This window comes from Chelmon rostratus, chromosome 2, assembly GCF_017976325.1.
Source record: "Chelmon rostratus isolate fCheRos1 chromosome 2, fCheRos1.pri, whole genome shotgun sequence".
Lineage (NCBI taxonomy): Eukaryota > Metazoa > Chordata > Actinopteri > Chaetodontiformes > Chaetodontidae > Chelmon > Chelmon rostratus.
In genome coordinates, this window is record NC_055659.1 from 24,098,450 (window position 1) to 24,123,198 (window position 24,749).

General features: G+C 42.5%; 3 protein-coding genes across 7 annotated transcripts; 2 read left to right on the forward strand and 1 right to left on the reverse strand.

Annotated features, from left to right (window-relative positions):
* The first annotated feature begins 479 nt into the window (after nucleotides 1-479).
* On the forward strand, nucleotides 480-15,473 carry pfkfb4a (6-phosphofructo-2-kinase/fructose-2,6-biphosphatase 4a). 5 transcript variants are annotated; one of them, XM_041947706.1, is made up of 14 exons: nucleotides 480-573; nucleotides 6,387-6,503; nucleotides 6,682-6,778; nucleotides 6,858-6,924; nucleotides 7,016-7,090; nucleotides 7,184-7,240; nucleotides 7,323-7,444; nucleotides 7,917-8,124; nucleotides 8,233-8,379; nucleotides 8,473-8,577; nucleotides 10,560-10,689; nucleotides 11,560-11,622; nucleotides 11,743-11,807; nucleotides 14,702-15,473. In XM_041947706.1, the coding sequence occupies exons 2-14, from the start codon at nucleotides 6,392-6,394 to the stop codon at nucleotides 14,759-14,761; spliced, it is 1,308 nt and encodes a 435-aa protein (XP_041803640.1). In that variant the 5' UTR covers nucleotides 480-573; nucleotides 6,387-6,391; the 3' UTR covers nucleotides 14,762-15,473. The 5 variants fall into 5 exon arrangements, with proteins under 5 accessions (XP_041803640.1, XP_041803631.1, XP_041803622.1 ...); XM_041947697.1 differs by lacking the exons at nucleotides 480-573; nucleotides 14,702-15,473 and adding exons at nucleotides 840-1,055; nucleotides 12,681-13,844; XM_041947688.1 differs by lacking the exon at nucleotides 480-573 and adding an exon at nucleotides 841-1,055.
* A 947-nt stretch (nucleotides 15,474-16,420) lies between these two features.
* On the reverse strand, nucleotides 16,421-19,232 carry LOC121619774 (actin-related protein 2/3 complex subunit 4). The gene is made up of 6 exons (XM_041955663.1): nucleotides 19,087-19,232; nucleotides 18,268-18,386; nucleotides 17,757-17,868; nucleotides 17,552-17,647; nucleotides 17,117-17,287; nucleotides 16,421-16,955 (listed from the first exon to the last, which is right to left on the reverse strand). Exons 1-6 carry the CDS (start codon nucleotides 19,087-19,089, stop codon nucleotides 16,950-16,952), a joined length of 507 nt encoding a protein of 168 aa, XP_041811597.1. The 5' UTR covers nucleotides 19,090-19,232; the 3' UTR covers nucleotides 16,421-16,949.
* A 202-nt stretch (nucleotides 19,233-19,434) lies between these two features.
* Nucleotides 19,435-23,534, forward strand: tada3l (transcriptional adaptor 3 (NGG1 homolog, yeast)-like). The gene is made up of 9 exons (XM_041955650.1): nucleotides 19,435-19,727; nucleotides 20,094-20,332; nucleotides 20,520-20,767; nucleotides 20,989-21,094; nucleotides 21,242-21,377; nucleotides 21,489-21,592; nucleotides 21,734-21,840; nucleotides 22,708-22,899; nucleotides 23,012-23,534. The coding sequence occupies exons 1-9, from the start codon at nucleotides 19,712-19,714 to the stop codon at nucleotides 23,202-23,204; spliced, it is 1,341 nt and encodes a 446-aa protein (XP_041811584.1). The 5' UTR covers nucleotides 19,435-19,711; the 3' UTR covers nucleotides 23,205-23,534.
* Nucleotides 23,535-24,749: the final 1,215 nt, after the last annotated feature.

Here is a 24,749-nt window from a genome sequence, read left to right on the forward strand (position 1 = left end):
TCTGAGCCATCTGACTGATCTTACTGTAACACTGACAGATATTCAGTGCCTTGGTATTTTTAAGGCATCCTTTCTGGGATCGGTACATGACTCAATTTATCAGATCGTAATTTTGAATGTTTCTCGAACTTGTCACGCTGTAATTACCTAAAGGACATCACTGTTCAACAATAAAAAACAACTTGTATAAACAACAGGCTCAGTCAGTGGGTGTGTCGTATTCATGGATAATCAATTTGTACTTTTAAGCAATTACTTCACATCAATTTGTAGAGCTGTGCTGTCACTTACATATATAGAGCCTCTGTTGTGTTTATTTGTGTTGAAAAAGCCAAACGAATCAATAGTGATACTAAGTGAGGCAATTAAACATGGAGAAGTTCAAAGCAAGGTGAATACTTCGACCGGCACTTCAGAAAAACAAGTTCTGCAAGTTCCTGGAAAACTTCAAGCTGTTCCTGTTATATTCCTATATGGACCTAAGCTTTTCATATCAACATTCAACAGTGAATATGCGGAACTATTAACATTGCATGTGCTACTCTTGTATTATTAAGGGGAGTACAATCTAAGGTAAGTATAACAAACTACAGAATAGTCCTGTGCAGTGTTATTGTCTGATGTTGAACATCGGTGAATTATGCTAACACTGAAGACTTGTCTGTGAGAGGCCTGTATAGTTAAATCAGCGTGATTGTACTGTTTCTTTAAAAACATGTATGAAGCAGACTATCTTAAATGTAACCGTGGGAAACGCTTGGCTTCAGCCCTGTCAGGACTGGTGGGGACATCTCCCTGCTGTCAAAGGGTGGGTGGGGTGTAGGAGGGTGCAGGGAGCAGGTAGGGCTGCTACCTCACTCCATCCAGCTTTGGAGACAGCCTTCTTGTCGACCTGAGGTCCCACACGCACGCACTCAGTGGGTGTGTGCACAGCGAGCATCAGCTGCTGCTGGACGCGAGTACACACCGCCAGCCGCTGCGCTCCATCAGCCGGACGCCCATGATGAGAGGCTGCTCCAGCCGACCCAAGCTCACACAGAACCAGGACAGAGCGGGTAAGACGCGTCGCTGTGGCGCCTTTACCCGACTTGTTTAAAATCGTGCATATTTAAGCGGAGGACAGTGTCGGGCAGCGAGGGGCAGGTCGAGCAGCCCTTCGAGACGTAAACAAGAGTCTGTGTGCTGGCGCTGCCGCCGAGACCTTTCCCCTACATTGTGAGCGCGAGCGACAATCTTTGCTTTTTTTGGTAGGACCCAGAATCATCTGTACCAGCAGCTGTTGTGCTGTCACACAGAGGATGAAGAGCCAGGCGGATGGTTTTTGGCTACTGCCGAAAAAAAATATAAAAATCTAATAGCTTCGCGTAGACTGAAGCTGATCCCCCTGCTCTCTTGTATTATTATACTGTTATTATTTTAATTCCCCACACAGCGACCGTCATTCAGGCGCTGTTTGCGCTTTCTGGCTGTTTGTTGTGTTTTTGGTTGTTGTTGTTGCTCACACTGCGCTGCTGCTGCGCTGCGGCGCAGAACAGCTCAGTTATCAGCGCTGAATGTTGGCTGTGAGCCGCAGCGGTCCGTGTCTGTGCTGCTTTCCTGCCGAGTGTAGCGTTGACACACTATATTGGGAAATGACTTGTCCGGTGTGTTACAGGCTAAAGGCTGTTAGCTGCAATCAGAGCCCGACAGCAGCTGCTGGGAGGAGGAGCACTGATCTGTTTCCTGTTCGTGTCCCACTGTTCAGCATGCAAGACATCTCATTTGACATATTGCATACGCTGCACATGCACAAGAGTGACTGCCTGCTGCTGCTCTCACAGGGGCTACTAAAGCTTTCCGCAGATAAGATAAGCTACTTTAAATAGTCCACCAAATATTGCATGCTGCTTGACCAACTTTTACAGTTCGTGCCACAATTTGTATGGAAGTCCAACTGGATTACCTGCATGAAAAAGCTAAAAATATATCCCCAGCATGAGTTAGTGTGCCATTTATTTGCAGACCTGATGAACCTGACTTATAGTCTACTAGCAGTCAGGGAATTTGAGAGAGGAGCTATTTAATTAGAAACCCTCCATCTCACCATATTTAGGTCACAGGCCCTGTTACTCCACCACCAAGACTGACGCTAAAGCTCCATATAATCAGTGCATCGTCAGTCCATGAAGACCACATAAACAGAGGAACAAATAGGCCTACTTACCTGAAAATGTACAGCGACTTACCACTATATTAGGCACACCTGCGCAGTGTAATTCAATCCAGTTCAACACTTCTGCAAAGAGTCCCGTCTTTGGAAAGCTTATAATGTTCCGTTTTTGTTGTCACTATGTTAGTGTTGTGCGGATTTATCTCTATGGCAATTTCTTAGGCCATTGTCATGGTGATGTACTCGACTGCAGTCACCTGAAATTCACTCTGTTCATTTGATATGGACAGAATATTGGAAACACCTTCGTACACATTTTCTGACACCTTACCTGCAATCAAATCTGAATATTAGAATCATTAAATCTATATTGGAAATATAGAATCAGCTGGAATGCATTACAGGTGTTTCTTATATTCTGGTAGTTTACAGGTCCTATAGTTCACACACACACACAAAGAGGGAGAGTAATGCTGCCATCTCATGGACAATGTCAGCTCATGCATAAAGTGACTTTTGTAAGTGTAAGAAAATGTTAATAGTCAGTTTGTGTGATGTTAGTTAGTGAGAGTAGGAATAAGACATTTGAAACATCTGTCGCTTATTGGTTGTTGATATTCTCAGTAAAAACTAGCAGTATCATGAGAGTGTTTACAGCATTACTGTCATAATTGGTCCTTTTCACAGACGATATTTTGACTTGTCACTGTAGGAAAAGCACAAATGTCAGTAATAACATTAACAATGGCTCTGCTCTGTTCAAGTGTTCCAGTAAGCCGTGAAAGTGAGCTAGAGTGCACAGTACCAGGACCCTGAAACTGAAACAGCTACGCGAAATTGTGCTAAAGCCAAACATAATGCAATCTTTAAGCAATACTGAACATGTGGTAAATGTGCACGTCCCCACTTGTGAGGTGTTTGGAGTCATTTTGGCTGATTAGACCTCTGCTCAGACTGGAGGTGGGCGAAGCTTTGCTGCACATTATGTGAGGTTGCCGAACTCGGGGCATTGATAAGGATTAAGGTGTAATTTCCCACCTTAACAGGTACAGAGAGTAAGTGAGTTTTGAGAAGAGGTGAAATCAGACAAATCAAGTGAAAACACCTTGGTGTGGACCATGGGTGTGTTTAAAGCAGCATTTCTTTGCTGCTCTCTCAGAGTTGGTGTGATCATAGTATTGCTTTTAAATGATACACTTTCAGGGAGTGTTAGTACACTAATGCTTACAGACTGCATTTTAAAATGCCAACTCACCAGCTTGACCCCCTTAACTCTTAGACAGCAACCTGATGTGTTTTATCAGTAATCTGTTTCTACTGTGTGTACTGTAAAGGCACTTAACCCCCCAATATGCTCCCCGGGCGCCTGATGCGGCAGCCCACTGCTCCTGTGTGGTTCACTGCATGTTGCATGTGCATGTGTGTGTTTCAGTAAATCAGCGATGGGTGAAATGCAGAGACTAATTTCCCAGTTTGGGATTACTAGAGTGAATAAAATTTTTAAAAAAAATTAAAAAAAATTAAAGACTGAAACAAAATGGTTTTATGTGCTAAAGCTAGTTGTGCAGTCTTGTTGCTTCCCTTAGTGATACAGGCTATTGATACTATTGTGCATATAGGCCAAAAATTATGCAGCAAACTAATTCCTAACAACATTTTCCAGTGTTAAAGTAGCACTAATCAATACTTTTACATACAAACAATGGAGCAAATGACTGCTCAGTGTGAGGGGTTGCTCGTTGTGACAAATCCACAGAATTGTCACTGAGCTGCAGTTCCCCTCAGCTCTGTGGGGGGTCTCACAGCTCATTGAACTACTGTTTTTACAACTTAACTGTTTAGGATCGCTCTCACTGTTCTCATCAACCTCAGCTCCAGCCATGGCAGGAAGCTGTTTTCAATGGAAAAGCTGTAAAAATTATTGTAACGGCGACAGACAGACAAGATGAGCTCTTACCAGGGAAACATAGTGGTGCACTTAAGAGCCAGGTGTTTCCCTCAGGAATTGGTGGAGAACCAAACTAGAGCTAAAATGCAATTTTTGACATACATCAATTGGCCAACATAAAATCAATGCTAATTTTGATCCATGTCAGCTGGATGTGTAATTAGCCATAACTACTTCAGAAGGTGATAACAGTTGTGTTTATGCTGTCCTGCTGCCCCCAAAAGTAATAAATACCACTTTAAAGTATACCAATACAATGTCCTTTTTCATAGCAGACATGAAGATTTAGAGTTGCTAAAACTGGAAACTCAACTCAGTCCCATGCAGCATCATTCATGTTATTACTTACACCTGTTGCTTACCTGCTGTGACATGTCGAAGCGTCTCTTATGAAAAGGCGCTCTAATAAACTAGCATAAATCCTTAAGCATTTAACATTTTAAAACAGAAATATTACCGTACCTGCCGTGTTATAGCAACAGCGCCATGGCCAAACAATTGTGCTGTTGTTGCCGTCACAAATAAACCTAAAACAACGTGTTGGTGGCGTATAAACACGTCTCGCTACATCTTTTATCCTGGTCTGAAATATCCTTGCGTGTTTTCCTCCTGAGCACTCCGCACAGCTCGCGTCACTTACGGCTCAGCAGAAGATGCGCTGCGCCCGTACTGCGGTCATTACGGCCGACCGTTGGCCTGCGCTGCGGTCAGAGCGGAGCACGTGACACCAGCACAGAGAAAATACCGGTCGACACGGCAGCCTCCATCCCCGCAGAGCAGCGCGGATGAAACACCGGTCACCTTCAGAGCAGCATCACGGGAAAAGGCCCCGTGTTCCCGCCGCGGCCGCCTCCACCTCACCGCAAGACGGAATGGAGGACAAAACACCGTCAAATCCGCGGGAACTCACCCAAAACCCACTCAAGAAGATCTGGATGCCGTGTAAAAATGGCCTTCCTGAAAAACACATTTCTCAAAGAAAGGGTGCGTAAGACAACGTGGCGGCAGTTAGCATTTGTATAGCAGTTAGAGCTCATTATTTCACCCGTCCTTTAATGTGTATCATCGAAATTTATAATTTCCTTATCTGTTTACATGTTTTTGTCATTTGGGAGCACGCAAACGGACTCACTGTAGTATATGAGAGAAGTAATGCTAGTCCGTCCCCCTGCGGGGAGCTAAAGCTGAATCTGTTGTGATGTTCTAGCTAACGTTACCGTGGTTATAAGCGCGGGGACCACAGTTGGCTGAGTTCAGATGTCTTGCTGCTGCTGCTGCCATCTGGTTCACAGTTATGTAAGCTAAGGATTCACTGGATGCTCACGCAAATGAAGGCAGCTCGCATCGAGGAGAAAGGACTGGTACTGGTCCATCTCATTGTTACTGTGTGCCAAGTCAAGCACCAACTGTTGGTAAACAGGAATTGTGTCCCTGCAGTCATGTGAGTGATTTGCCCCTGTGCATGTGCTGTTGCGTGTTTACCAGCGCTCACGTTGGTCACTTCTCTGTGGTGTGTGTCTTCTCGCTGTGGCCTGATTGAGAAAGAATTTTTGAATCAATACACTTGAAAATGCCAATGAAACCATGAGCTCGTGGTGGGTCAATCGGTTTGTCTTTTTCGCAGTGAAATGCAGAGCATAACCAGACAGCACAAACCTTTCACATATCAGGGCATAGTTGTGAAAGATACTCTTTTAACACTCAGTATCTCCAGAAAAAGCGAACTGTTATGTCTTTTTTAACAGACAGGAAGTTTTTTAAACATGGGCATTATCTAACAAGAAGATGCATGTGGCGAAGTAGCACAAAACGTCACGCTCCCTGGCCCAGTCACCTGTGCACACACTGCAGCTGAGTGTGGAAACTAGCTGTTTGTTCTCTCCAGAGGTGTTGGGTAGTTCAAGTGCTGGGTTTCACAACGTCTCAGACACGTCTGCCCCTCGCAGACAACATCATGTGGTGGTGTGATGTGGCTTTGTCTTCATGGCAGATTACACTGGGTTACACGTCCTGATAAGGACAATCTAATGTCAATATTAAATCTTTATATCTTTATTTTATTATATAACATACACGATAGAGAAGAGAGTAAGTGCAGGTTTTGAAAGTGATGGGGGCATATTTAGAGCTGTGAAACTAATTGTTGAACAAAACCTTGAGATAAACTGATTTGCTTTTACTGAGGTGTTACATATTTTACACTGAAATCACTTTTACATCTTCCATGTGGTTTATGTGTGATCAGCACCTGACTGAAGCTGTCTTTCCCCTCTTCCTCTTTTATTCCAGTATGTATGACCAACTGTCCCACCCTGATTGTGACAGTGGGCCTTCCTGCCAGAGGGAAGACCTATATCTCCAAGAAGCTGACCCGCTACCTTAACTGGATCGGAGTGCCCACCAGAGGTACGACTTCTCAGGATCTTTAGCACCAGTTGGCAGAGTCTAAGAAACTCTGATAAAACAAGGCACAGTTGTAGAGACACCAGTTCTCAAGGATAAAGTTAATTAAACCCGGATCACATCACAACTTTCATGCCAAAGAGAGAGATGAACTCGTGTCCTTGCCTCTGTCTTTGCATAGAGTTCAATGTTGGGCAGTACAGGAGAGAGTGTGTGAAGATCTACAAGTCCTTTGAATTCTTCCGTCCAGACAACGAGGAGGGGTTAAAGATCAGACGGTAAGCTAGACAACTGGCTGCCATAGCAGTTTATTTAGCCAATAAGTAAGTGACATTTATGTCTCTATGATCTTTACAGACAATGTGCTTCAGCAGCGTTGAACGATGTGCGACAGTATCTCACAGAAGAAGGAGGCCAAGTTGCGGTGGGTCAAACATTCAACGCTTGCTTTTGATGTCTCTGCCATGCTAAATGCTACATAACTCATCTGTTTTTGTATTGCCTATTTTAAACAGGTTTTTGATGCAACAAACACCACGAGAGAAAGGAGGGAAACTATCATCCAGTTTGCAGAGCAGAATGGCTTTAAGGTAACTTGTGTGGGGACAGTTCTGGGAGCGACACTGCATTAGTTGGCATTCACTTTTAAGCTTGATTTGTCCCTCCTTCACCTCTTCTCCCAGGTGTTCTTCGTTGAGTCTGTGTGTGAAGACCCAGATGTCATACAGGAGAACATAGTGGTGTGTGACTTGAGCTTACCTATTTATTTTATCCGAAGACAAAATGAACTTGTACTCACTCCTCTGCTGTCTCTCTGTTTAGCAAGTGAAGCTGGGCAGCCCCGACTACACCAACTGCAATACAGAAGAAGCAGTGGAAGATTTCATGAAGAGGATAAAGTGCTATGAAAACTCCTACGAGACACTGGATGAAGTGCTGGACAGGTGAGGTGAAAGGTGCTGTGGAGAGTGTGATAGTAAAGATTTCCTAACTGTGCAAAAAGAAGGGCTACAACTAGCTTAGTAAGTTAGCTGTTTCAACTACACTGATATTTTTAACTTTATTGTAAACATTACCTCGGCAGCTTTTGCTCATGTTTGCAGATTTTTTAAAATCAGATATTTCCTAAGGTAGTTGTGACATCAATTTTGTTGTGTAGTCCTCTGTGCCAGTGCTCAGTGGCTTTTCAAGTAGGTCAGGAGTAAACATTTGGCAAATACAAAGTCATGGCAGCACACAGACTGTCCTTTCGCTTAATCACTTTTTCTGGTAGAAGTAATATTTTTATCTTAATAGGTTAATGCAGTTAATTTATATTCCTAAATAACCAGTCCTTAGATTTATACACTGGTTTTAGCTCAGTCACATCACACAATGTTGAATAGAAGGCTTAATGTGTCTGTCCTCTCCCATCAGGGATCTCTCCTATATCAAAATCATGGACGTTGGTCAGCGGTACTTGGTCAATAGAGTGTTGGACCACATCCAGAGCCGGATCGTCTACTACCTCATGAACATTCACATCACGCCACGCTCCATCTACCTGTGCCGCCACGGTGAGAGTGAGCTCAATGTCAAGGGTCGAATCGGAGGAGACTCGGGACTCACACCCAGAGGCAAAGAGGTATGTCAGACTTTTTCAACAACAGACATTTCTACAGAGCCTGACAGGATGAGTTGGTAAATAATGGTTGTTGTTGTTTTGTTTTTGTTTTTTTTGTTCTCCATACAGTTTGCAAAGAAGCTGAGCCAGTTCATCCAGTCACAGGGCATCAGTGACCTGAAGGTGTGGACCAGTCAGATGAAGAGAACCATCCAGACAGCTGAAGCTCTCAGTGTGCCCTACGAACAGTGGAAGGTCCTCAACGAGATTGATGCAGTGAGTGCTATGTTCTTGACTGCTTGACTGCACAGCTGTTTGTAGACGTGTGTGGCATTAATGGCATTCAATCCCTGCATGATGTAATTTCAGGGCGTTTGTGAGGAGATGATGTATGAGGAGATCCAGGACCACTATCCCTTGGAGTTTGCTCTGAGGGACCAGGACAAATACCGCTATCGGTACCCAAAAGGAGAGGTCAGTGGCTAAAATTTTACGTTGTTATGTTTTGTCTAATGATGTGATGTGGTTATCTAACTGGTTAAGTGTTTTTTGTATATTACCAGTGAAGTAGCATGCTTGTGAACCGTGTGTCTTTGTTTGAATTTTGGCATTACCCAATGCAGAGTTGGTCTTTCTTGGTGAATTTAAGGACACACACGTAACCACAAACACCATTAGACAGCATCCAGATGGCTACTGGCCACTTGCTAATGAGCCTAGACAAGCAGCCCCTCAGACAGATTTGGCTTAACACCAGATGACAGTAAACAAAGACTTCACATTAGCCTGTCAATATGTGTGGGAGCCAAAAATGTGGGGTCAGGTTGTTTACTGTGGGTCTGAATGCACGCTAGTCTGTTCTCACCTTAAGTCCATCCCATTACCCCTCCATTAATCTAAGACAGGAAGATTGATATAGACATTAGTTGGCTGCCCGGGCACACAGTGCTGATGTAGGCTCTTGTAAAAGCTAGCATTAGTCGAGGTAGCTTGAAGCAGAATGTGGCGCAAATGTTCACATGGAGTTAAGGATGAATTAATTACATTTTGCTGGTCAAAGGGCACCGTGACTACACATAACAAATATCGGCCCTAACTCAAGAATTATAATGCTAATTATGGCAAACTTTCTCACAAAATTCACATCGAATAAAATGATGTTGTATGAAGACAACAGGTCAAAGGTCAACTTCACTGTGACATAATATTAAGATAAGACTTTATTAATCCCCATCCGGGGAAATTCGGGTGTTACAGGCAGCAGCCAATAGCAGTAGGAAAATAATATTGCACAAGGTAATTCGTGCATGATAAATCACACATCAGTGCAAAAGCAGTCTGAATATGGGCCCAGTGCTGGAGTTGAACACTCTGACAGCTGACCTGTGGTAGCGTTCCTTCTTACACACTGGACTGCCGAGGGCCTCTACTGTGTCATGCAGGGTGTGAGAGGGGACGCAGTGATAGATGTCAGAGGCAGTCCAGAACAGAGCCAGCTCTCCTGCCCAGTTTGTTGAGTCTCTTTGTGTCCCTCTCAGAGCTTCCACAGTCCCAGCAGATCAATGCATAAATGATTGCAGATGCAAGAGTCATAAAAAGTTTTCAACAGTGTCATACATACTCCACAGTTTAGTCCCCACCAGTCGACAAAGCTAGTGACAGCTTCCTTCTATTCCAAATGTTCCCCTGTGATCCAATGATCGCTGTATCATCGGAGAACTTCTGGAGGTGGCAGTGTTGTGTCTGAAGACCGATGTGTATAGTGTGAAGAGGAAAGGAGAGAGCACAGTACTCTGCGGAGCCACGGTGCTCCAAACTGCCACATCCAACACACAGTCGCGAAGCAGAAAAGTGTTCTGCAAAAACATGTTTCTGGCCATTATTCTTCTTTCTTTATTATTCTTTGCCATAACTCAGGAACAGAAGGGGACATCGTGACCGTGTTTCCCATTTGGTCAGATACTGAATTGATGACACTAATCTTGGGCATCCACCTTGAAACTGTGGTGATTGTATAGATCTTCTGTGCTGCTGGGTTGAAGATGTGTGTGAAGCATCAGTGTTTTACAATTTGTAGCTTCTTTGCAGCAACATCCATATAAAAACCATTGTTGTCAGCACAAACTCATTGGTTCTGCTGATATTGAGCTCCAGGGGATTGTTGTAGCACCATGTGATGAAACTCTCTAACAGTCCTCTGTGCTCCTCTTTAAAAGTAGTCTCTCAGTGAAGACAGCTTGTTTCTCACTGGAAATTATTCACTGCAATCTTACCTGTCAATAAAGTGATGTCTTCGATTTCCAAAAAAATACACTTAATACCCTCCATTATATTCCGTCAGAGTCCTCACTACATATATGAGATTGGACAGACATGGATGTAAACTGCAACTTGACTGGTTGGCAGAGGCTTCCTGCCTGTCTGATTTGCCTCTTTTTGTGTGTCTTCTGACGCAGTCCTATGAGGACCTGGTGCAGCGGTTGGAGCCTGTCATCATGGAGCTGGAGCGGCAAGAGAACGTGCTGGTCATCTGTCACCAGGCTGTCATGCGCTGCCTGTTGGCTTATTTCCTGGACAAGACAGCAGGTTAGTTCATAAACTGAACCTCAGGGATCCTCTGCGCCTTATTTGAAGACCCCTGTGCATTATAGATAGTAATGGTTCAGTAAGGAAGGGGAATTTTTCTTCTTCGTTATGTAGTTAAATTCTGGTTCTGAATAAGGTACAGGATAGTGTTTTTTACAGTGCGACACATTCAGTGTAGAGATGTGACACACTTTCATAGTGCCCAGAAATTAGAAGTGTGTTTCACTCCAGACTGACTGACCTGATTTCATGTTGTAGAGCTGGTTACTGTAGCAAAAATGTCAGATTAAAATCAACTCTATTTCTCCCAGATAATTCACAATACTACACTGTACACAGTACATTTCAACACCAGGGATGGGTATCAGGGCAGTGTTTATTCATACTACTGCTTTACTAATAACACAGCAACTTTATAGATACGCTTATTGGTTATTTTCTATCACTAACGAAAAATAAATGTTATTACAAATTATTATTATTAAAAATCAATTTATATCAGGATTAGAATTTGGTTATATTTTGAATATAATTGCACAGCAGTGTAGCAAAGTTAGTGCGCTGGTTAAACATATGGGTGGTGAATGGGACTCAGCTCAGGTACCACACTTTTCTGCCAGTTTCTGTTTGTTGAACCGCTTGTCCAAGTACCGCTAAAAGAATCAACCTTAAAATATCCCAGGCTTCTTAAGATTTTAGAACTGGGTGGGTTCTTACTCAAGACAGATCTTTACATTGCACAAGAAAGAATAAATGATACTGATAAATGATTCAAAGATAATATCTGGAAATGATGCACAGGAACTTGAGCTCCTTGTTTGTTCAGGTTGTTTCATGAACTGTTGGTTCTGTGTATTTGCCCTTCCACAGAAGAGCTGCCATACCTGAAGTGCCCGTTGCATACTGTGCTGAAGCTAACGCCGGTGGCCTATGGTAGGACTGGTCTCTTGTTAGCATATAAAGCAGATAATAAGTATTTCTAATGAATATTAATAAAAACTATTCTTCTGCCATCTTGAACTAATGTAATCAAACTTGTGTCTGCATGCTCAGGCTGTAAGGTGGAGTCCATCAGCTTAAATGTGGACGCAGTCAACACGCACCGAGAAAGACCAGAGGTGGGTATGACCAAATGCAATCACACACACACACACACACACAGTACAAGTGACCCACTTGTTGCAAGGTAGGATGGTTCACACGTAGGTTCGTTTGATAGCCTCATGTGCTGAACGTCACGGTGTTGCCTGATATTTCACCACAGTGTTGAAACACAACACAGATTTCTTTATCTGCAGTCCATTCTGATGCACATGTTTGTATATGCAGCAGCATGAAATGGTTATGAGCTCAGAGCAGGTTTTTGTGTTTGATTGTGTTTGGATTATATGTTATCAGGACACAGCAGAAACGGTGACTGAGGCTGGTATTGCTTTTCACCCCCACACCCCTTCTATAAACATGCCTCTGAGTGGATGATGTTACAGTTTCTTACAGGGTTTGATGCTGAAAAACACTGATAAAAGTAGTCACACAATGATTCTGAGTGAAATACACCAAGTATTAGTACGACAAGTATCATGTGAATAAATGTACTGCATATAAGTAATGTGATGTGATATAATGCTTAGAAACCTCCACTTACAGGTGAAGTTTACTAATGTTCATCACCCATTAAGCTCCTTTGTGTGATGTTAGGTTTTTCATGTTTGTGTAGCTGAGAAATCAGAAGAAAAAGCATTAGATGAGCATAAGGAAAGCATGCATGCCGAGGTTTAATTTCTCTAGTTCTTGCACTGCTGACACAAAACTGACGAAGACACTGGTGATGAAGACAAACAAAAACCTCAACCATGTGGGAAACGTACCTCTGAATTTAATCCGTCTGTCCGAGTCTTCGCCCAGTGTGTGTGTGCGCAGTGGATTTGGATCTCCCACGTGTTTTGATCCCTCCCCCTCTTTGTGTTTTTTTTTTTTTTTTCATCAAACAGAACGTAGAAGTGTCGCGGATGTCAGAGGAGGCTTTGCTAACAGTGCCAGCTCACCAATGAGGCAGTACCCCTCACCCCCCACCCCACCCTCCTTTACCCTTCCTTACGCACACACTACCATTCAGATGCACAATGTACCTGCAAAACTCAACAGCCTCTTGCCTCTCTTCTCCACCTTCTTCGATTGAATTACTCTCCACTCTTCACCGATCTTATCATCTGTATTTCCTCCACTTGTATTCTACGACATGATGATGGTGGTAGTTGACTGGAATCCAGTTTCTGATTTTGGTTATTAATCCTATGACATGGATCCTGTGTCGTGCACGTTCTCCAATTTTTTGGAGAATGAATGAATGAAAGGCCGATGAAAGTTTTTTCTTTTTGAACTGACGCTGTGATCTCAACTGTGAAGTAATGAAACCTCAGCACCTTTTTTGTTGAAGCATTGATTACATGTAGTTTTTTTCCTCATTGATCTTAATCTGTTGAACTGATTTAACAGTTTTAATATTTTCCAGTGTCTCATCACTTTACATTTCTGTTGGTAGAAGTCAAGACACTCTAATCTTAGTTTTACAGCATTGCACAACACAAAACAAGGTTGTGCTTTTTTATATTTTGCACATGGAAATCAACTCTGTCTATCTCCTTATTAAAGGTATACTATGCAGCATTTCCCTAAAAACATGTATACTCATACAAAAGAATTCCCTACTAGAAGTGTGTGGCGGTGTCTATATCTGCCCGTTTTTATTATATTCTTATTTTGCTGTGTTTCTGCAACCTTTGGGCAACCGTAATGTAACCCCCAGCCAGTAACAGCGCGCAGGTGAGGTTGGGACTTCATGAAAAGGTAGCGACCAGGTGTCAGACCGTAAGCAGCGTGTGTCAATGAGGAATCTACAAAAATGACGGAAACAGTGTCGAAAAACAGTAATAATAATAGTAACACTGCTGCATAGCATACCTTTTTAATGTCCTCTATTATAGTTAGTCTCTACTTTTGGAATGTCTAACACTGTCTAATGAAGATCCTGGAAGTATAGACATAGTTTGTTTTATTGTTTTTGTTCAATGAGTATATTATATTCATATCACTGGTCAGAATTCAGAAGATATTCCTGTTTAATGTTTCCAAATAAACTCCACTCAATTATTTCACGCATGCTTACCACACTCTTGTCCTTCATTTTAGAAAGTTTGACATGAAAACTGTTTTCTGAAAGTTAGGATCCTGGGTCATATGCTTCACTTTGAAGGTTAATCTTGAGCTAAAGCTGAATATTTGTACTCATGCTACATGGAGATCAAAAGAGGCCGACTACTTCCTTCCTATTCTGACTATCTACAGATCAGATGTCCGGGGCAGTGCCCTTCCTGCTTTCTCTGCCATGCAAACTGAAGAGTGAGATCTCCCCATTCATTCATATGCAAAGGCTGCACTGGGGTGCATAAGAAAGTGCTGCCATTCATCAGCCTGCACAAAACACACAGTGTGTCACACAGATTTCTTTCTGTCCAGATTCAGTGTCATAACAAAATGTACGCATGTCATTCACAACTAACAATAACATGAGCACTTCAGACCTGCTTCTGTGTACATGAAAATAAACCCATCATGAAAAAAATGCACAAATCATGAGGTAAATGACAAATGGCTCATTTTATGTTGATGGCAGCATGTCAGCTATGAAATAGGTCTGGTAAAATGCACTATAATGACTTTTCAGAGGAACCTTGAAGCATCAGCACTGGTTTAACAAGGTCAAGTCTTCTGTGGGTGCATTATTAAAAAAAATCTAAACTTTCCTAATATAGCAAACTCTTGAAAACCGACTGATCTGCCATATATATATCTGCACCAACAATAAGTTATCACAAGTTAAATACAACAGACGAACAGTGTGGCAGCTAAATCACAACTGCAAAGCTTTGGTCTTGTGACTCCCTGTGAAAGTGTTCGTACGCGGGCGTATTTGTTCAGAAGGCATCTGACACTGATGCGTTCCTCTTTCCAGAATGTGAACATCCATCGCACACCTGAAGACGCCCTGCAAACCGTCCCTCCTCACCTCTGACCGCCTGCTGTCACCCAGCGAGGCCGCAGTCTCGTTCGCTCGCTCCCTTTTGACGGACTCCTGTGGTTATTTCACTTTTCCACCTTGCATATCCTGCTCGCAAGTGGTGACCGTCTGGGTGATGTGCCTCCTCCTTCAACACCCCTGCCCCACACACACACACACACACACACGCACCTCTTTCTAAAACACATCTGTCTTTCTAAGGGATTTGAAGGAGCTCAGCCTGAACACATCATACGTTTGGGCCTCAGTGTTCATCTTTGAAAGCTACATAGTATATGTATATATTTTAAAGTATTCACGTGGTTTCATCCAATGATCATATGACTTTCTGCTACATGTTTGATGTGTTACTGTATTGTGCAATCATTGCTTTATGTGAAGGTGTCTTCAGTGATCATGTGCAATTTGAAGGTTTCAAACCTAAAAAGCATACTATTTGGACTGGTGATTCAATGACTGAATGGACGGGTGGACTGGGTCACTTAAACTTTTTGTCAGGTGATGATTCTACACACAGACCTTCAGTGAAATTTAAATACACCCTTAATACTGTTTTGTGAAGAACACATCTGAGCACATGAAGTAGGCCTACTGGAAATGTGAAAGTGAAGTATTGACTCCAAAATGTACGTCCCAGCTTCACTATAATAAAGATGTGTTATTTTTATAAACCAACCTGTCATTACCTCTCTCATTGTGGGTTTCATTATTTATAAGGGCTGCACTGATGATTATTGTCATTTTCCATTAATCCGTCAGTACTTTCTCACCTAATCCTTTAATTTTCAGTCAATAAAAAATAGGTGACAAAAATGGCCATCACATTGTCTGAGGCCAAGTTGACATGTTCAACAATATTGTTTTGTCTTAGCAAAACCCAAAGGTGTTCACTCAATAAACAAGCAACTACTCACATTTGAGAAGCTAGAACCAGTCGATTCAGGGCATTTTTACTTTTTTATAAAAAGTGTCAAAGTTGTTGCCTATTAATTTAATGTTCAGTAACTGACATGTGTCAGCTCACTGAAGCTGAATGGAGACCACAGAATCCAGACTCTTTCGCCTCTCGAAACTCAGGACTGGTGGAGCACGAGGAGGTGGAGGCTGCATGATCAGAATCAGGACGGTGAACTGGGATGGCACGCTGAAATGCAGGGAGTGTCCAGGAGATAACTATTATCTATCTTGCTATTTTCATCAGCCAAAATTAGGTCATAAAGCTTCTCTGAATTTCCAAAGTGTCTTAAATAAAACCCTTTTTCAATGATTATTATATCAGTGCAGTTGAGCAAGTAGCAGAACAGGCCTTGTGTAGCAGGTGTTTCACTACAGGGATGTATTGCATGTCCAGCAAATATGCACAAGGACAGAGAAGTGAATTTAAAAAGCATTTAATCTTATTTTGAAAACGGCATGTTCATCTCTGTGGACTATATAATCTAAGATTCAATTATTTCGATTTAGTTGTGCAACAAAAACTATTCACACCATCTGCAGCGTCGAGGTGTGACTTCCTCTTCCTCACAGCTGAAATAACAGTAGCTGTGCATAATGTGGCCAAAGTGCTGACTAAAAACAACTTCCTCTCAAGCAGAGCAAACCCATTTATAGGCACAGCGTGCTCACCGTGAATGACAGAATGAACACCAAAGGTATAAACAACAGAGCTTTATTATCTCATTTTTTTCAACACATGGGCTTTGGTGGCTTCTTTACAGACTGCTCTCGCTCCATGTCCGTGATTAAACCCCACACAGACCATTTTCCTCAAACATGGGTTTCCTGAACAGAGAAATTTTGGAGACAAATTTGAAACAACAGTGACAGAACATACAGACTCACATACACAAAAACCTGGCCATTTGATTTGCAACAACACGTTCTCAGTGCCCCTGTATTCATGGATATCAACTGATTAATACTTAAGGACCCGCCTTTGTTTGGGGATTTGTTCTCAGTGGCTGAAAATGAAACTGGTAAATATTTCATTATATACACTCATTGATATTCACGACTACAGGGAAATACTTGAGATGGGTGCAAAGAGTGTTATCGCCAGATTGGTCATGTTCCCCTCGTCTCCTCGCTGATTGGCTGTTTACTCCTTTAGGTCTCCACTCTTGTGCTGATTGGCCCTTGCAGCGTTATCCCATCTCGTGTGGGACCATGGACAACACTGTGATCAGAACTGTTGACAGGAGAAGTCAATTTATTTTCCATGTGCTTATTTCTGTCTTTTATAAGAAACAACATTTGTACACAATTGCAGCCTTGAGCCTGACTGTTATATGTTATATGAAAAAACCCAACACAAAATAACATGCCAACAGCAGAGAACAAGTTTCTTACGTTCTTGAGGAATTCCTCGGCGACGATACGGGCCCTGGCGTTAACAGACAGTTTCATCTCGCTGATCTCCTTGTCGATCTCCTCCATGAAGTGGATGACAAAGTCCACCAGCTTGTGTTTGTACATCTGCTCCGTGTGGAAGTTGGTAATCAAGAAGCTAATATCATATCCCTGAAATCAGATACACGTTTTTAGACAAATTAGACAAAAATATCACTTGTTTAACTGTATTCATGAAAATAATCATTGGAAATATTGTAAATGTGAGCATGAAGAGCCTATGATGTTTAAGATTTAACATGTTCACACTGTTTCTCATTATTCATTTTAATTCTTCTTATCACACTGTCTGTCACTGTATATTGAGTCCTCTATTGTCACTCACTTTTTTTAAGTTCTCCTTTTTAACCCAGATGACCCCTCCACCACTCTTACCTCTACTGGTTTCCTCCTCAGAATGAAGAAGTTCTCTGCTCTCATCATCATGAAGCGCATGAACTTGTGGCAAAGGATCTTCTCAATCTCATCAGCCTGCAGTGAATCAGTTTTTTTTTTCAATGCACATTACCGTGTGAGAAAGTTAGGAAATGTGAATAGCTCAGTAACCAAAACCAGGCAAAGTCCTGCTGTTTTTAATCACCTGTTTGACAGCGATGCTGACTCTGACAGAGTTGATAGATCCCTCGATGAGAACCTTCTCCTTGTCATTACGGCTGATCACCACAGGCTGAAGCAGCAGCTCCTTACTGCTCCTGTAACCACAGCACAATCAGTCCATCTATTGCAAATAAAAGCAGGCTTGCTCAGTTTTAAACCACTGTATTTACGGGATATTGAAAGTCATTATTTTGCTTGCAGCTCTGCATGTAACAATAGAAGCTATACTGACATGTTGAAAAACTTTTTGCATTGTATAGGGAAAACACCTGCAAATAGGCTGCAAGTCCATGCTGGCCAATTTTACAGCTTGCCCTTGCTTGTGTCATTTTTTTTCCCTGCTACATTTTCTTATGCAAGCTTGCACAAGTCCATACATGTGTGACAGCTGTGGATGATCCGCAAACAGCTCAAGGGCTGGAGAAACAGGAGTAAGCATAGTAGGGGGACAACAAGTGAGACTGCCGACTCCACACGCATGCCATCGAACATACCTGACCTCCACCTCTGGCTTGTTGTGGCGCTCCACCACCTGAGAGGAGAAGTTCTCCAGACAGAGGGCCGCCTGCAGGGTGGCCCTCACAGCATTTAAGTAGGGGCGCAGAGTCGCTGTCTAGAGGAGAAATTGAATGAGATCAATGTCTGGGTGGGTCCCACGGGGAGAGGAGATCTTGTTGGATGATGCATTTGTTATTTAGATAAGGGGCACATGGGCAAACTGAACCTCCCAGTCTAGTGACTCAACCAGCAGGGTTAACCTATGAGGTCATGTTTGATCAGGAACTGAAAATGAGCTGTGTGCGGGGATGCAGCGGCTACTGCTGCATTACAGCCCACGTACAGTTTACTGTTTTTATATTTTTGGGACAGAATCCATTTTAGACGAAAAAACATGGCGGTAATCTGTTGCCACTTGATGCAAATTATCTCTATATAGATGTGAGGGTCATGAATGATTTTGCTTTAATATGATGCTTTCAGGTGACCGAGATTTAAACTCGTCCAAATTATTTCAGTCTATCTAATTCGCGCTGCCTGTGCCAAAGGTGTACACAGACAGCTTTCCCACCGTCTAATGACACAAGAATGTTTGAAAACGGGCTGAGAGGAAAAGACAGCTCAGCTCAATCACTTTAGTTTCTGCAAACGGTATCAAGGATGCCCGTCCTCTCATTTCACAGCAGCCAACCAGAAACCCCGTCTATGAGAAACGCGGAGCTAGCTAGCTAATCTCGCCTCGAATGTAGTCATAGTTAGCGGAGGTAAATGGCTAAATAATAAAATATAAAGAGTTATAAGTGTAAGAGACTTACCATTTTAGTGCTGTAAAAGACGGAAGTTCCTCAGCCACGCCTGGGACTCCTCTTCCGTAAATTCTATAGTCGAGTACAACTAGGGTGCGCTAGATTTTTCGTAGCTCTTCGTTTGAAGAAGCGGATTTCTACACACAACAGAAGTGCTGTTGTTTGCGGGGATTACTCCGCCCAGGCGGAGTATATTTTCGTCAAAACGAGCGTACCCTCCGATGCTTCCATTCTTCTCTGGAGACAGGAGACATTTTACTCAGTTAACTTTGGTCCAGGAGTAATTAAAACTTTTGCAACCTGTATCTCTAATACTATATGTTAAACAATAGCGTCATAATCAATATATTGTCCGGTTAGATTGATAAATTTCGGGTTTAGTGTTAATCATTTTTAATGCATCCTGACATAATATGGTTTGTTCCGATGATGCCATTCTAGCATAAGGTTAACGTATTCCCAAGTCTTCAATTTTTTTCACTGGAAAAGACTCGAAAATTCTCCGCCTTTTTTTGTAAAGTTGTGTAATTCAGATTTTATTTTTGAATGGTTTTGTTCTCAATAATAGGCCATAATACAATTTAAATGTATTTGGCAACCCCCCTTCTAAGCACAGTGGTTTTTTCCATCATGGATGCCATTCACTGACGGTAAATTTCGGTCCTCTTAAACGTTCAGAGATGTTTATCTGTGCTTTGGGTTTGCACCATTCAACTTTTGTAATGTAAAAAATCCTTGAGGTAAAACGTTTGTGTGTAAAACCATGAAATCATAGCGAACGTTATTACGGTTTAAGAGTCGTTTGGGCCCAGCGAGCTCGCGCTCTATGAAGCAGACCTGCGTGTGCGTGCTTTTGGGTGCGTGCGTGCTGGCTCGAGTGTGTGTTTAGGTTGTGAATGCGATAGAGAGACACACGAACAGAAAAAGAGTAAGAATAACAGCTGGACACCACTGCGTGTGAGTCTCATTTTCTTTTGTTATCCACGCTGTCCATCTATATGTGTCGGGCCATTCAGACACTGCCAGGTCTCTGCCACACAGCATCATGAGTGAGTTAAAGGACTGCCCCCCGCTGAAATACTACGACTTCAAGCCCGTCGAGCATGTGAAAGTGTGCCCCCGCTACACTGCTGTGCTCGGCCGCTCAGAGGACGATGGCATCGGCATTGAGGAGCTGGACACCCTGCAGCTGGAGCTGGAGACGCTCCTTTCCTCAGCCAGCCGCCGCCTCCGAGCCCTGGAGGAGCAGAGACAGGTAGGAAAAAGTTTGGGATCCTTCCCCACTTCTTCATGGAACTGGTTTGCAAGATATCAGGCTTTCATCCCAAGTCAGCTGCCTGTGACTGAACCTCAAATGAAAACACATTCCCCCAAACTCCACTGTTTACATCACCTCCCTCGCTGGTTGCCATTTGTAACTCCTCCTCTGTGCTGCCTGTCAGATCCTCACCGACTGGCAGGACAAGAAGGGAGACAAGCGCTTTCTGAAGATGGGAAAAGACCCGGACCCTGCTGCGTCTTCTCGCCACAAACCAAAGAAGCAGAAGTTGGACGGTAAAGGCGGCCACGGGCCCGGTCCCGGACCTGGCAGGCCCAAGTCCAAAAACCTGCAGCCTAAGGTCCAAGAGTATGAATTTACAGGCGATCCACAAGACATTCCCCGCACTCCTAAAAATGATGCACCCAACAGGTCAGCAGCAACAGCTCCTCATGATATCTCTGTTATACTGTAGTTGCTTTGCCTCTGTGTTGTTCCTCTTTGCTCCTCAAGTCAAGTCAGACTTTATTAATTATTGGTAAGGCTAGTCTGACATAAGTGTGCTGTAGTAAGAATTAAGGTAGCAAACTTGAGTTTTGTTCTGGCACGGTATCTTTATTTGAAATGTTTGGGCTTTTGTTTTGCTTTTCCAGATTTTGGGCATCAGTCGAGCCATATTGTGCTGATATCACAAATGAAGAGATCCGTTTGCTAGAGGAGCTTTTGAAACCCCCGGAGGATGAAGCAGAGTATTTCAAAGTATGAGAGAAAAAGCCATTTCCTTGTTGTTGTCTTATACTAAAACACTCAAAGAATGGCCAAACTTCTGAATGTTTATATTGTGTAAAATAAAATGCATCCTTTTAAGTGTGTTCTGAGCTTTGATAGTGTCTGTGTTAACTATAGACTCCAGCACTGGGGAAACACTACTCTCAGCGGTGGGCTCAGGAGGATCTGCTGGAGGAGCAGAGGGAGGGGGCACGAGCCAACGACAAGAAGAAGAACCTCATGGGGGGCCCACTGTCTGAGCTGGATGCAAAAGGTGAGGGAAGGCTGTAGCCTGTGACGTATATGACTGCACATGGGCCAGACTGTAGTTACTGCTCAAGCATGTATCCACCTTGATACTCCTCTTCATGTTTGACTGCTGTAGACGTGGACTCCCTGTTAAAAAAGTCAGAGTCTCAGCATGAATCTCCAGAAGATGGATGCCCCTTCGGCCCTCTCACACAGCGTCTGCTCCAGGCCCTTGTAGAGGTCAGTATGTTGGAGACTTAGAACTTTGTCAAGCATGTACATTGATAAAACTTGCAACAATGCATCGTGGCTTTTGAAAATGCACGTGAGTGATGAGTGAGATATGCTATGTGAAATATTCATGTTTCTGTTGTCTTCTAGGAGAACATTATATCCCCCATGGAGGATTCTCCGATACCCGACATTTCAGGGAAGGATGCTACTGATGGTGCTGGGACTTCTCCTCGAAGCCAAGGAAAAGCTTTTAGGTATTTGTGCAACACTTGATTAATGGTATCCACCCGTAGATATATACAGTAGATGCTGCCTTTGAGCTTGTGAGCCACCATCTTGCAGAGCTCAAATAGTAGAAAATGCCAGGTTTTTGTGATGCTAAGGAAAGAAATGCCAAAACCAACCAACAGAGAATAACATTTCACAGGTGAAGTTATGAACATGAATTTGATATATCATAATAAGTTATCCTTTAATTAAGATAACATAAAGTTCCTGTCCTGATACTAAATTAAGCTAATTTATGTCAGGTAAGGACAAAAAAAGATATTAGAAGAGTAAAGTCATATATCAGTAAGATGCTGACAATCAGCATCAGTCTCATACATTTATAAGACTGGAGCCAAACTGTGAAGTTCTTCTATCAGAATCTGTAACTGTTACATTGCAAGTCAGCACATCTCTGCTGATGCACTGGATATAGATTTTATGCATAATGTGTGACTTAAAATGTAAATTAGCATGTATTTCAAAATGTGTTTCCAAACTTCACAACTAAGACGTGATGGTGTTTCCATGCAATAAGAAAAACAAAAATATCTAGAAATGAATCACATTGGGCAAGTTAATCATAATGATTATTTTAAAGAAATGATACTGTTAGTATCTAGATAAGATAAAGCACTTTTTAGTTTAATCCAGTATCTTGTATCATAAATATGTCTTTCATTTGTAACAATCCAGACCGCTCGAAAATTGGTCAGAATTATGATTATTTTAATTGTGGACGTTGGTTGTGAGTGTGGTTCATTCATGTCCTCAGCAGTACTCAACTAAAGTCTATTGTAGTTCTCAAGCTCCTGAACGTCTTTGACTTTCGATGCCACATGTCGCCCCTCCAGTGTTCCTCACACACGCTCTCTGGAGGCTCGGATCAAAGAGGAGCTGGTGGCTCAGGGGCTGCTGGACTCTGAGGAGCGACCTGGACCAGGAGGAGACTCTGAGGACGAGGTGCTGGCAGAGCTGCAGAAGAGACAAGCAGAGCTCAAAGCCCTGAGTGCTCACAACAGAGCCCGTAAGCAGGAGCTGCTCCGGTGAGGACACAGGCCAGCTATTAATAGATTTACCATGATATAAGCTGCAAATATACATATACAAATAAACTCTGATCCATGATCAGCTGTTAACTTTGCCGCTGCCTCACAGGTTGGCCAAAGAGGAGATGCGCAAGCAGGAGCTGAGGCAGAGAGTCAGGGTGTCTGACAATGAGGTCATGGAGGGATTTCGACGAATCATGGCAGCCAGGCAGAAGAAACGCACTCCGACTAAGAAGGAGAAGGACCAGGCCTGGAAAGCACTGAAGGAAAGGGAAAGCATCCTCAAGCTCCTGGATGGATAGTGGAAGAAACAGTTTGTGTCTGGATTTTATGCAGGAAAAACTGTTGGAAGAAAGTAGATTGACACGGATTAAAGCAGCTGTGACGGCTGTTACGTGGTCAGTGAACAGCTGTATCCATGATGGTGTATGATACAGTTAGGGATGTTTCTGTAGTAGTTTTCACATCATGTACAGCAGATAGCTCATCTGATCAGTAACATCAGAGACGTCATCTCTTTTAATGTTGGATTTTTTTCTGTCAGTTGAATTTTTATGTTGCTTTTTATTTTGTTTACCTTTGTTATGTTATGAAAAAATACACATGAATGTTTGAATAAATCAGTCTGACTTAAAGACCTACATGTACGTATATGTGTATGAAATGCACAGATCAAAGGAGATGCATCATTACAGTGTGTACTGTGGTCAGACGATTAGCAGCATTACAAACAGAAGATCTGAAAATACGCTGCTGCTGCTGATGATTTAAATGATAGTTAAAATATGGATTAATATTATGATTTCTTGTGTTTCAATGTTTATTGTTGAGCATTTTCCATAACTACCACAGGGCATAGACACACAGTAAGATTTAACTAACGTTTTTTGCTCTTAGTCTTTCATTAGTGAGGTTGTGACATGGTCCTGTTTCCTGAACACAACGCAATGTTGGACTCTAATTTGCTCATCATAAGAGCAAGTGTTTGCTAAAATGTCAGTAATGACAGTTTCAGTTTTTTCTGGACCATAAACAACAAATTGACCTTTTCTTATAACTCTGCAACATGGGTTGATGCGCTACGCCACTGCACTCATTGTCCATGTGACTGAAAATTGATTTCAACCCTTTTGTAATTCTCTAATGGAACGGCCATGTGAGGAGAAGTGATGAACAAAAAACTTAGAGCCACAAAAATATTTTGGCTCTTCTCTCTGCGTATGTATCTACATTTAAAGCCATGTGCACTAAATGTTTATATTTGACCAAGATCTCAAACCCTATATAATTTTTATAGTTGCATGGAGAACAATTTTCTCAATTAGTGGATATGGGCAACACTGAGTCAAATGTTCACCTTGCTCCACAGTTTATTCATTGCCATTAGAACAACGTCTATTAATATTACAGATATATTATTACAGCAAAATGAAGGAGCATCTAGAGATGCAATCCTAAGGCAACTGCTTTCAGCTATGCAGCGTATTTGTCATCTGTGGACACCTACTTTCTGTTGGTGGTGTTGCATATTTTAGACCCATTTTCCAGCAATACATATTTTGTAACTTGTCATTGCTATTTTGTTGTCCTCAAGTGATTTTACTTACAAAACCACAAAATTCAATCTGCAAATATGCAATATATGCAAAGCTCTGAGTCACCACTAGATGGCAGTCATTGTCTTCTGACTGAACAGGCCCACAGGATTTACACAGCACAGGGCCTGTGGTCGATATGAGCCCAACACATTGTCCACTTGTAGATATGCTCCCTGATGCTGATTTCAGGACAAAGCAGGAGACTGTGTGACTCACAGCGTGCGGCTTTGTGCGAGGCTTCACATCACA